Below are 12,970 nucleotides of genomic sequence, written 5' to 3'. Positions count from 1 at the left end.
GATTTCATGAGGAAGACAAATGCATAGAAAACATAAATCAATTTTACATCAACCAAATACATTTTAAGTACGTTTACAGTTGGGTGACTTCTGTATTCTCCATTACAGTACTCATTGTGGGGGATTCTCTTCTCTTCCCCCCACCATATCTGCTACCCCAGTGTACCCATAAATCAGCATGAAATATTTATTGAGATATTTTGAAAGTAGTTTGAACTCATCCACATTCCTGATTGATGGCACAGTCTCCCTGTTCCTCTTTGCTTTGGCCAGTCTAAGGAAATGTGACTTCCAGAAGCTTCTGGGCAAGTCAGCTGTAAAACTGTATAGGCAGCTGTGGGTTGTTGTGTGGAGGTAGCTATACTTGCGGACTACTTACTCAGCAGTGACAGAGAAAGGATGTAGGGAGTTTTAGTTTTTAGAACAGTTGAGCTTACATGTCATGATGATTAATACATCTAACCAATTTCAGAGAGTTATGCTCATGCCTAGATCACAATATCTTCTGGGGATATAAAATCCACAAGAGAAAGGAACAGGAAGAGAATAGACACATCATTCCTTTTATAATCAGACACAGAAGCAGATAACATGATAAGTTACCAATACTCACTGTTACACTCAAGGAAAAGGAGCCATTAATACAAGACCTAATTGTAGCAATTTGACACTTCTAATCCAGCTGCTGGAAAAAGACACACACGTGACCGACTGAAAGCCCTGTGTGCCTCTGCGAGTCTGTCTGGGTGCCTCTACTTGCGGAGGCCAAGAGCAGTGATTAGTCTCCAGGTTTTTTCTTCTTGCTCTCTGGTCCATTGTTTGGCTGGGAGAAGTGTTCTGACATGGCTGCGAGAGCTCGATAGCGGTGGGAGATGGTGTTCTTCACCTCCTTGGGAAGCTCAGCATAGCTGCTCAGATAGAGGCAGAAGGGCAGAAGTGTAGAAAGCAGCAGAAACAGTAGAGAGGTTATGTTCAAGTGAGAGAGAATAACAGGTGATTAAAAATGATCAAACTGAATCTTTAAATTATGCTTTTTCTATAAACATAAAAAACACTGCTAAAGGAAGGCAGCACTCATACTTTAAACACTGTGAATTCACAGAAAGACTCTGAACAAAAACGTATTTATGGTTGTTTAAACTGTATTCAACTGTATATTGTATCAGCTTCATGCACTGGAAATTGTTTTCTTTTTGCTTAAACTGCCCTCTAGTGGCACAAAATACAATTAAATTGCTGGGAAGAACTCACGTTTTGTCATAGCCCTCTGGCTGGAAGCAGGGGTCCCACCCAAAGTCTCGCGGTCCCCTGGGCTCTACAATGTGTCCCTTAACATCAAAGTCAGTTAAAAACAGTCAGTCAGTCAGATAAAATCAAAATTCATTAATATCGTTAAGCCATTTCCCACAACATATATCCCCAGAACTATATTTTTGTGTACAATATTCATTGTGTACTACACTCATTCTTTGTGTAATAAATTCTCTCCATAGCAGTGCATTTCTCTCAGTATCAGTGCTATTGTAAGTATCAGTGTGTTTCTCTCAGTGTAAGTATCTCAGTGTATGTCTCCCAGCAGTGTGTCAGTGTGTTTTTAGCATCAGAGTGTAACTCTGAATATCACTGAGTTTCTCCCAGTATCTGTGCATTACTTGCAGTGTCAGTGCATTTCTCAGTATCAGTGTGCACGCAGCACAGGAGCTGACCTCAGTTTTCCCTCTAAATAGCTGCACTGGCTCCTCCTTCCCAGCACAGAAAGCAAAGGTACACAAGGCCCATGCTGACTTGTCTTCAAACCCTGCTAGCAATTTGTACAGTCCTAAAGAAACAGACACCAGACACACAGACTGAGACACACAATTCACATTAACCAGCAGAGACTAAAAACATATTAGTGTATTTTCTTACCTTCTGGCTTAAGCTTATCTAGGAACCATTTTCTAGGAGCAAAAAAATCTTTATTATTGCCGCACAAAAGGAACAGAATTATAGTTATTGGTTATTCATACAAGAATGATTATATGCCCAAATACCAGAATCCACTGATTCATCAATGAGAAAGCCATATATAAAGATACTCACATGTAAGGCCCTGGCAGCCCACCGAGAGCCCTGAAACAAAGACAGGTGTCCTCCACAATAACTGGCCCATCCACCTGTGGGGAGTAGAACAGAGTGTGCTGATCATATTACAAACCAACTCTACTATACTCTTCAAATACTATTTAGTTATGCAAGTATGCTTCAGTTTTAATTCAATTTTTGTATTCCATGTGTTCCATTGGGCAAAACAAATGTCCTCAATTACTGGTTTTCTATATTATACATGTGTAACACAATGAAAAGTGCAATAGGTACTTAGCAACATGAAGAGTAAGGGTATATGATGAACACTGTGCATTTCTGTGTAAATAAGATAATGAAGTATCTTATCAATCCATCTACCATTTTTATATAACAATATCACATGATAATGACTGACATAGGACAGAATGACTTGTGATGCTTGCAACAGGTACAAATTAGACATCATCATATTAGGATACAGTTCAGTTTACTGTTTACAAATGTAAAAATATACAGGAGACTGTTTCCAAAAGCTCCTCACAGTCTAACACATTTAAAGATACTGAAACAAGACCAACAAAACACAACAGACATACAAGTGCAATGTACATTGTGCAACATACACATGAAACAGGAGGAGAAAGGAGAAGGTATGTGTAAACACACTTATGCAGATGCATTTGACTTTGCAATAGGTCACTTCAATTTTGTCATTATATCTGCATATAAAAAAATTACAGACCTGTTTCGCTGCTTCACGGCATTTCTGTACAGAGATGTCGTCCGGCTCTCCTTGGTATTCTGGTACTGAAAAGTAATGGGATCTGTAATCGTTCTACATTATAGCCACACATTTCAATTAAAATTGGGCTGAATCACCATTCACCAGTTGACAGTCAGAAGCTACTCACAATCAATCTTTTTAGACACCAGCTTGTAAGGAAACTTGTCTCCCAGTATCTGAATGACCTGGCAAAACAGAAAGGTACAGTAATGATAATGCAGTACTAGAGAGACTGCGGACCAGATTTACTAAGGAAATAGTCACAACGCAAAAACATTCACTCTACTGCAACTCTTTTGTGGTAGCAGATGCTAACACGGATTACAAGGTACTCAGACATGGATCAGGGGCAATGTAGTAAGGGAACCACAAGAAAAGTTATATTTGTTGATCTGTGAATTTAAATTATGAACAATGATGTATAGCTTGTACAGCTACAACTTCACGCTGTACAACAGCATAGGAATACAATGCAAATGCTTCCAGTCCAAGTCATTGCATGATGCTTCATCCCACAGCAAGGCAATGATCCCAAACACACACCAATACTTTCTTTCTTCCTAGGGTTTTTTTTTTTTTGTAAGCCTATCTTTGGCCGATGTCTATGACTATTTTAAAATATATATTATTTCTCAGCCTCGCTTCTTTGACTTTCATTGTCATAACTCTGGTCCTCGTGTTTCAAATGCTATGAACAGTATCCAAAGGCAATGGAAACTAAATAATGAAAGCTTTCTTATAAATACACTAATGAAGCGATTGAATACTCCACACTAATCAGAAATAGCTAACCATGCATCAAAAGTAAAGTCGTTTTCATTACCACCGTTTAGTAAATTCAACGTATGCGAGTTTGTAGCGACTGCATTTGCGTTAAACAGCAGTCGCAGTCCTTCAGTTAAATATGGCTCGGGGAGTTAGATAAACGTAAACAGTATACTTTTTTTTATCCGCAACATCATAGCCACAATGGGATGTCGAGATTTTATTCATTTGCCTCCACATACACTCTGAAAACTAAATTGGGAGGACAAATACTAACGTTAGATATCTACAGTGGATGTTTTCTCTCACCTCCTCCAATTTCTTCGCATTTCCAGTCACGAACACCACGGTTCTCCCAGCAGACAACGCCATGCTTTTCCCTTCGGCGCCCGGCTCTGTATCTTCCGGTTCAGCTACATTACCACCACCAATAGCGTTCACCAAAAATCTACAGTATCCAATTAAAACACAGGCGTTTCTGTGCTGCTGCAAATATTGTCCGAGTGGAATCGTCAAAATTAGACATGTGGAAGAAGAACTTTAAAACTTGCGTGTTTTCTCTGCATTCAGCGCCTCGCCGCTATCTTATTTATAATACCATTTAACCATACAGTAGCATGATTATAAAATCGTTCATCGCATGCAACGAATTCCGTCGTATATGATTGAAATTGAAATCTGCCAACTATTTGGACAAGTAGCAATCAGTCAATTGCTAGCTAGTTTGGGAAGTAAAACTATTGCTTATCGACAATACAGTCATTGAACGAATGAAAATGCGTCCTTTATATTTTTGTGGTTGATGTATTTTTATAATCAAAGACGAAGACGGGCAATATTATCTGCTGGATATTGAATCGGCGAAGCTGAAGATGGACCTGCTGCCACGCACTGCTGAAGAGTTTAGCTCGGCTGAGTACTGGGAGCGCTTTTTCAGGCGTCGTGGGGACAAGGCTTTCGAGTGGTATGGCGGCTATAATCAACTTTGTGGTGTGCTGCATAAGTACATAAAACCCCGTGACCAGGTAATAATCTGAGAAACCATAAAGGGGGGGACGGAATTGTTGTTGGTGGAAGGATGGGTTCACTCTTGAAATGTTTGTACATTGTCGGGGTCAGGACCTTTTTGGACTGGATGAAACTAAACCCTGTCTGCATCAGTCAGTGGCAATTCTAAAATAGCGCTCTTGGAAAATGGGTTAAATTGAAATGTTTCACCAGGTTCATTAACTAGACGTCTATGTAAATACAGTTATGGTATTTAGAATGGTTTGTAACGCCAGTGTTGGATTGTCAAAAAAGGGCAAGTGTAGCTGCAGCCTTGCATATTTAGTAGCAATTAGGAAGACGCTTAACATGAGTACATGATTTCTTATTTATGACCTAAGTTAATAGATGTAGGCCATTTTAATATTGAATGAAGCAATATAGTGGTTGGGTAGCTCATGTATTATTTATATTGATCTATACTTTGGCTCCACACATTAAAGTCAAATGAACCCTTTACCATTCTGTGAGTTTTTAAAATTTATTTATTTTGCATCTGGGCATTCAATTCAGAATTGTGCTTTACGTAACTCTTTAGTCTAGTGCAGGGGTCGGCAACCCTGGTCCTGGAGAGCCGCAGGGTGTGCTGACTTGTTGTTAGTTGGCATTAATTGATCAATGAAAGCCGTTGATTACACAGTTAACTCACCTCACCTGGTTTCTTGGGTCTGAATCGGTTGCTTATTTTAAGGTGGAGACGAAAGCCAGCACACCCTGCGGCTCTCCAGGACCAGGGTTGCCGACCCCTGGTCTAGTGCAATGCACACTTGTAGCTGGGTGCTGCAAATTGGTAGTTCAGATAAGTCTCTCTACTGAATAATGTGTTTGACATTTATGTGCAGAATTAGGGCATTTGGTATTATGCGTATAAATATCATAATTCATCTAAATATGTAATCAGTTACTGTTACTGAAGTTATGCCGTATTAACTAATGCATTTCCAACCCTCACATTGACTGAATTCAGATCACTTGTTCTCCCAGGTGTTGGTGGTAGGGTGTGGAAACTCTGAGCTGAGCGAACAGCTTTATGATGTGGGCTACCGACAGCTCACCAACATTGACATCAGCGAGACCGTGGTGACCCATATGAACCAGCGCAATGCAGAGCGCAGGCCCGGCTTGACCTTCTTGCAGGCTGATGCCACCCAGACCTCCTTTGAGAGTGGCAGTTTCCAGGCTGCGCTAGACAAGGGCACGCTGGATGCCATGGCTGCCCAGGAGGAGGGGGCGTTGGCGAGAAGGATGCTGGGAGAGGTGGCGAGGGTGCTCGCTATCGGTGGCCGCTATGTATGCGTGTCTCTGGCCCAGGAGCACGTGGTGAAGATGGCAGTGGAGCATTTCGTCAAGGAGGGCTGGGCAGTCCGACTGCATTGCCTAGGAAGCCAGGAAGGAGAGGAAAGTGGCTCTGATTCCTCCTCTTTCGCTCTACCTGTGTTTGTCTTAGTCTGCACCAAGTTCCGTCAGCCACCCCCGTTCCCTGTACTGGAGATGTGTCAGGGCGAGGATGGGCCTCCCAGGAGGGTAGCCACTGTGCTGGAGCTGCTGTCTGCAGTGAAAGAGTGTCAGACTTATGCCGTACTGCGGCAGAGGCTCCAGGCTGGAACTGATGCCACCCAAAGCTGCTCTCTCACCCTGTGCCAGGCCACCACAGGCCTTCCCCGCTACACTCTCACTGTGCAGGATAGCCCGCCCGCTGCCAAGCTGCCCCGTAACAACCATTTTGCCATCTTCATTGGTGAGTGCTGAAGAATAGTTTCCATTATTAGTTTCCAGTTCAACTGAAACACTACATACGCTCAGTGATCACTTTATTAGGTATACCTGTACACCAACTTGTTAATGCTAATATTTAATCAGTCAATAATGTAGCAGCAACCAAATGCATGAAAACATGCAAGAAAACCAAATGTCAGAATGGGGAAGAAATGTGATCTAATTGACTTTGACTGTTGAATGATTGTTGGGGCCAGACGAGTTTTAGTATCACAGAAACTGCTGATCTCCTGGGATTTTAATGCACAACAGTCTCTAGAGTTTGCTGTGAGCAGCAGTTCTGAATGAGAACAAAATGCGTTGTTAATGAGAGACGTCAGAGGAGAATGGCCAGACTGGTCAAAGCTGACAGGAAGGTGACAGTAATGCAAATAACCACACATTACAGCAGTGGTATGCAAAAGAGCGTCTCTGAACAGACAACGCTTCAAACCTCTAAGTGGATGGGCTACAGCAGCAGAATGCTTATAAATACCTAATTAACTGCTCACTGAGTGTATATACTTGCATATAGCATTTGCATTTCATTGCAGATCTTTCAACAGGATCACACTTTGCAAATTCAAATGCAGTCTTAATTTATGTCCAGTTTTTACTGGGGAGGTAGGACCAAACAAACAAACATTTTTAAATGAATCCGCAGTGCCTCAGGGGCGGGAGACTGACTGGCAGTTTGGCTCTGCTGAGGGACGCGGCCAGCTCGCTTCCAGTGCTGGCTTCAGACGGTTAGTTGTTGTGGCTATGCACCGGGATCAAACGTACCAGGATATGCAGGCGGTTCAATCAGAGCTCTCCCCAATGGTGATGGATCTTGCCCCACCTGGAATGCCGGCCAATCAGCAGGTAGATTGGAGGGGAGACTGTCTATAAGTACAAGTGAATAGCAGTTTTGCCTTGGAGTAGTTAATTATAATTTGTTTTCACTAAGTAAGTGGCTGATTTTACTGTGAATCCAGGACTGCTTAGAGATTTGTGTTGAAGTAGCAGATATTGAAGAAGAAAAAAATAATTAGCATTTCTGTTTGATGGTATATATATTAAGGCACCTATCAACCAAGTAATATTTGTCTTTCTTTCCCTAATCCCTCTCTCCTGCTTCCTTGGCACCTCTCCCTGTGTGTCCAGGTGCCCTTCCTCTCGGTGGGTGGGCAGCTGGGCTGGAGGGAGGTGGTCAGCAGGGGCGTGAGCGCACTCAGTGGAGAGTACTCTGTGGAGGACGTGCGTGGGGAGGATGGTCAGCTGTATCGCAGGCTGGTGTTCATGGACAATGCTGGGCTGGTGCAGTCTGAGAGTCTTCTCCGTACACAGGCCGCCGGTGAGAACCGAGCCCGCTGTTGGCAGACATCAACCTTGACAAACGCACATCCTGAAGACCAGAAAGGCCATCAGTTTCCCGGTGTCAGTCACTTGAAATGGTTATGGTCAGGTTCACAAGTTAAAATTTTAAAATTGTCCATAAATTCTCTAAATTAATCCCAAGGTGGCAATTCTCACCTTGTTCTGTTCAAGGGTGCATTGGTCAAGCTGCCATTAGATTACAATGAGCGGTTTGATGTGATACACAGTGATGTGGTAACTATATTTAAAATATCATCATACATCACAGATGAATGGTCTTCACAGAAGCCCCAAGGTTATTTCAGTTATTAAGCGTTTCTCAGTGTGAATTGTGGTACAATCAATGTTAAATGTCATCTCCCCCTTCCACCCAGCCTCTTCGTCTCGTAAGAAAAACAAAAAAAAGAAGTCAAACCCAGCCCCTCCTCCTGTCCCTGGTGGCCCCACCACCCCCAGTGTGGACCGTGGCTTCCTGTGCTGTGCTCACCATGAAGTCATGGTGGCCGGGCTGTCCCTGCTTGGGATTGGCACTGCGGAGAAAAAAGGTGAGTGCTGATCTGTGGGTGTAGTTCAGTGCCACTAATGTCAGTCTGCTATCCTGGTCCTGCATGTCTGTTCCCTGTGTCTCTGTGTCTCGATGAGTCCGACGGTCTTCCTGTCCCGCAGGTCTCCCTGTATCTGTACTGCTGGTGGGCCTGGGTGGAGGGGGACTGCCGCAGTTCGTGCGAGACTTTGTCCCTGACGCATCCGTTGAGGTGGTTGAACTGGACCCTGCAATTTTAGAGGTGGCCCAGAATTGGTTTGGGTTCCAAACTGATGACAGATTAAAGGTGACTTTGGGCGATGGACTCGAGCATATCAACAAGCTGGAAAGTCAAGGTCAGTGGACAGTGCTCACTTTTCAATTTGCAGCACATTTAGGAAGAAGTCACAAATGGGAGGAAAATAATACAAGATGATTTACTGATTCTTACCAATCGCAATTATGCGTGTTTACAATACAAAGATTAAATTGTCTCTTAGAATGTTCATGGAGCTGAAACAATCTCACAAATATAGTTGAATTACTTATTGTACTAGTTAAGCAAGGCAACAACCCTGAATTTTACACTCCACTGCCCAGAAATAACAATCAGTTAAGAAAGATTTGGACATGTAGACATTTGTGAAACTTTCCTTGACTATAGAACATGGATTTGGTTCAGACTTTAACTCTAATTGGTTGCTATTCCTCATTCCTTTCATTTACTCTGCTTGTATGTCCAATTACACTATTCCGTATCATGCCTGTCTCTTTCCCTGTAGGTGGACATTTCTATGATGTCATTATGTTTGATGTGGATAGCAAAGATGCTACTGTGGGTATGAGTTGCCCTCCACCTGCATTTGTGGAAACGGCTTTCCTGGAGAAAGTACGCAATCTGCTCACTCCCCGAGGTATAGCGCCCCCTGCCGCTTCCCTGCTTAATCTGTCCATTTGGTGTCTTTTGTTCTCTATCTTAAATCATAATTATCAGCTTTGAGTTTTATGGTCAGCTGTGTTTTATTGGGTGTGCTGTCATTCAACAATGTAATGTATTCCATATTTATTTGGCAATCATATGCCTCCTTATGTGGGGCTTCCACATTGCATTTTTTGTTGTTACTTGTTAGGAAGCTAACAGATTTAACATTATTAAGATCTCCCCATCCATTTTCGATTTTAGAATGTATGCAGTCTTGTACAGATGCTCACTTGCTAGTTAGTTTTTCTTTGTTGATTATTTTATCAATTCAGTAGTGTTTCACTACTCAGCCGCTCACATGGAGCAATGGCCTAACTTCACAGTAAATGTTCAAGTTAAGTTCAATTGGGTATTTTTCTAGCCTTGAGATAACCTTGTCATGTTTAGTTTTCAACTGGGGTTCTTTTTACACTGTGCCCAAAAATGTTTTTAAACACCCCTGGCTTAAATGTTTGTTACAATGAATCTGTATGTGATTGAAAGCAAACCTGAACTCTAAATGGAGTTAAACATGAGAAATCTTAAAGCAAGACTGCTTTTTATTTAAATTTTTACTGTTTATAAATGATAAAAAAGGAAAAGGGCCCTGTGCAAAAGTTTAAGAATCATTTTGCATTATTCTTTGTTACCTTTTAAAAAGATGATTACTAAGGCCCAGACCCAGGTGATTTACTCGTTAGGGCTTCAATGAGTCAGGTGAGTATAATTCCAGGGCTGAACTTTTTATTCTGAAGTAAATCCATGCCTTCTAAATGATGCACCACCAAATATCAATAAATTCTAGAGGCTAATGTTAAAATGTCAGTCCAGACATTGGCATTGAAGAGAGGTTGGGTATTCCAGCAAGACAAAAATTATCCAAAGCATACCTTGAACTCAACCATGAATTACCTCCAGGAATGATGGATGAAGGTTTCTGAATGGCCACCACAGTCCCCAGACTTGAATATTATTGAAAATCTATGGAGAGATCTCAAACATGCTGTTCATTTCTGAGCTAGAGGTAAAGAAGAATGGGAAAAAATTCCAAAAGCGAGAATTGAAAGGCTCTGGTTACAGATAGCGTGCAAGCTGGAGGAGTTACAAAGTACTAACTAGCAAGGTTCCCAAACCTTTTACTTTTATTATTATTATTATTATTATTATTATTATTATTATTGATGAATTGATAAAAATGTAAAATAAAAAGTAATCTTGCTTGAAGTATTGTGTCATGTTTACCATTCAGAGGTTAATCTAATAATTAATCTAAGGCTTTTTTTGGTGGGTCCTAAAACATTTTGCATACCACTACTTTTTTTACATTGAATGTTATGGGCTATTCTGTCAGTACTGGTAGATGGCTTTTCCAGCACTGCTGAACCATAAGTTCTACTCTATATTTAAGCAGCATCATCCTGTGTCTCATCCTCAATATTTTAAAGCTGACATTGGATTTACCAAAATGAAAACATATGCAAGCCTCTGTGTTATAATTCAGTCAGGACCTTGTGCTTGCACATATCACTGAAAATAACGAAATGCTGCAAATTGTGCTTTAGCTAATGATGCATGATATTTTCCCATTGCTCAGGCCATGCTGGCAGATACCTCCAGGGCCTTTATGAAAAACCATTGGAACAATTCCAGTTTTGTTCCTCTCCTGGATTTCTCGCTTTGGGCTGTCGTGGCTCTCACGCTTTGTTCTTCCTGTCTCTACTCTATCCCCCTTGCTCGTGCTCTTTTCCTCTCTCTAGGTGTATTCATATTGAACCTGGTGTGCCGTAACTCCGCTCTGAGGGAGAGTGTGGTGGCACGTGTCCGAGACGTGTTTCCTCATGTGCTGTCACGAGGGATCGAGGGAGAAATCAACGAGGTGCTTCTCTGCGTGAGGGAAGCCAGTGCGCAGGGAGAGCACTGCCCCTTCAGCCCCCCAGCCCTGAACAAGGCAGCTCAGAGCCTGCAGAGGGCGCTGCTGGGACACAGTGCACCCTGCAACCCACAGATTGATATCTCTGCTCTGCTAAAAGACCTAAAAATTGCATGAGGCAAACACAGGTGGAAATTAGATGTGACCTTGTGAGGCAGGAAATTCCCTAAAGGGATACTTCTTTCTGGCATTTAAAAAATATATATTATTTCAGTTTTAGTTCAAGTTATCAATTTGCACAGGTCGGTAGGAAAAGATATTAAGATACTTAGAAATGTTTTGGATGACCTGCCAGCTTTACAATGGGTGTGAGGGCATTTGTGGATTCATGCTTTTAATGCCAGGAAATCCAATTTAAGTAAATACAGATCAGCATGTACAGCGACATTATGCCTCCAGAGGTTGTATGTGTATATACAGTTAGTGAGCAATTTGTTAACACAAATAACCACACATTACAACAGTGGTATGCAGAAGAGCACCTCTGAACACACAACACATCAAACCTCAAAGTGGTTAGGTTGCAGCAACAGAAGACCAATAAGTCAAAAACATAAGTATAATAAATACCTAATAAAGTGCTCACTGAGTGTATTTCCTAATTATTATTCAAAAAAGTATTATTCATATTTTGTTTTAGGTTGGAACCATTTCTTGTTGCACATGCAAACAGATGCAATCAAGAAAAACTTGATATAAAAATTGATATTTATGTTTAAAATTGTAAATAAATGCTTGAAAAATATTGTGGTGTTTTGTGGTTATTTTTTCGTAAGCCATAAAATCATGAATTCCCCAATACCGGAAGTTGTAATGCTGGCAAGCCATCTGAAAATTCTTTAAATATCTAAAATATCTCTCATTGAACACCGGACCTATTTGGGTCAATCAAAACCATACACAAAAGCTGAAATAATTTTTAAATTCTCCAGAAATATTTCTTTAAGCTCAATGTGGCTAGAGACAGTAGGGTAAAGTTGATACCCCCACATAACTTTAATGATTGGATTGGAAAAGGAAAGAACAAAACTCCCCACGAAAAATCTGATGTATACAGCTGGTCGCGCCAAATTAAAGTGTTTTACCTTGTGTTTTGTGCCTGGTGGTGATTTTTTTGGCCAAACACCAATGGATTTTACTGATGTGCTACTCATTGAAAGAACTTTCCTTATGTCTCTCAAAATCCATTTCAATTCCAAAAGCAACAGCAATCCAAAGCTAGTGGCATTGAAGCTTTTAGTCCTCAATACATGTCTTGTAACATGAAGAGGATGGGTAACTAAGGATTAAAGGGCACATATGATTCCCAGGATTTGATTTCCAAATAAAAAATGTAAAATGGCAGGTAGTTATTAATTGTACTCTATATGGCCTAATAATTTATTGCAATTACTAGACATACCGGTTTTAGGGCCAAATTCACAGCTAGATTAAGCCTAGTCCTAGACTAAATTCTCTTTTGAATGGAAATTCTCACTGTAGTCCAGGGCTAAACTCAAGCTGTGAAACCAGCCCCTGTCCCATTCCCCCTGTATTAGCTACTATCCTGATAACTCTTGCTTTGTTCATTATTTTACATCTAGCTCTGCTTCTCAGAACAGCTCGACTAGCAAACAAAAGCAGCAAATATGCACATGCTCCTTTTCACAACCGCCAGAAAATGTGCCTCCCTTCCTGATTTCCTGTATTACATATTTGCCACACTGAATGTAATGGAGGATATCAGGGAGGGGGCAAATATTTTTTCACCGCACTGACTACATACATGAGGGGTGCGCA

General features: G+C 41.3%; 2 protein-coding genes across 3 annotated transcripts; one reads left to right on the top strand and one right to left on the bottom strand.

Annotated features, from left to right (window-relative positions):
- Positions 1 to 395: 395 nt before the first annotated feature.
- On the bottom strand, positions 396 to 4,579 carry itpa (inosine triphosphatase (nucleoside triphosphate pyrophosphatase)). Its single transcript, XM_061240042.1, has 8 exons — positions 3,926 to 4,579; positions 2,979 to 3,036; positions 2,810 to 2,874; positions 2,083 to 2,156; positions 1,909 to 1,940; positions 1,707 to 1,819; positions 1,252 to 1,328; positions 396 to 908 (listed from the first exon to the last, which is right to left on the bottom strand). The coding sequence occupies exons 1-8, from the start codon at positions 3,986 to 3,988 to the stop codon at positions 779 to 781; spliced, it is 612 nt and encodes a 203-aa protein (XP_061096026.1). The 5' UTR covers positions 3,989 to 4,579; the 3' UTR covers positions 396 to 778.
- mettl13 (methyltransferase 13, eEF1A lysine and N-terminal methyltransferase) lies at positions 4,106 to 12,282 on the top strand. 2 transcript variants are annotated; one of them, XM_061240040.1, is made up of 8 exons: positions 4,106 to 4,641; positions 5,648 to 6,401; positions 7,083 to 7,282; positions 7,565 to 7,754; positions 8,152 to 8,322; positions 8,444 to 8,656; positions 9,083 to 9,214; positions 11,019 to 12,282. In XM_061240040.1, the coding sequence occupies exons 1-8, from the start codon at positions 4,489 to 4,491 to the stop codon at positions 11,306 to 11,308; spliced, it is 2,103 nt and encodes a 700-aa protein (XP_061096024.1). In that variant the 5' UTR covers positions 4,106 to 4,488; the 3' UTR covers positions 11,309 to 12,282. The 2 variants fall into 2 exon arrangements, with proteins under 2 accessions (XP_061096024.1, XP_061096025.1); XM_061240041.1 differs by lacking the exon at positions 4,106 to 4,641 and adding an exon at positions 5,367 to 5,453.
- The last annotated feature ends 688 nt before the right edge of the window (positions 12,283 to 12,970 follow it).

The sequence above is a fragment of the Conger conger genome, chromosome 4, assembly GCF_963514075.1.
Source record: "Conger conger chromosome 4, fConCon1.1, whole genome shotgun sequence".
NCBI lineage: Eukaryota > Metazoa > Chordata > Actinopteri > Anguilliformes > Congridae > Conger > Conger conger.
This window is presented reverse-complemented; position numbering and strand designations above follow the sequence as displayed.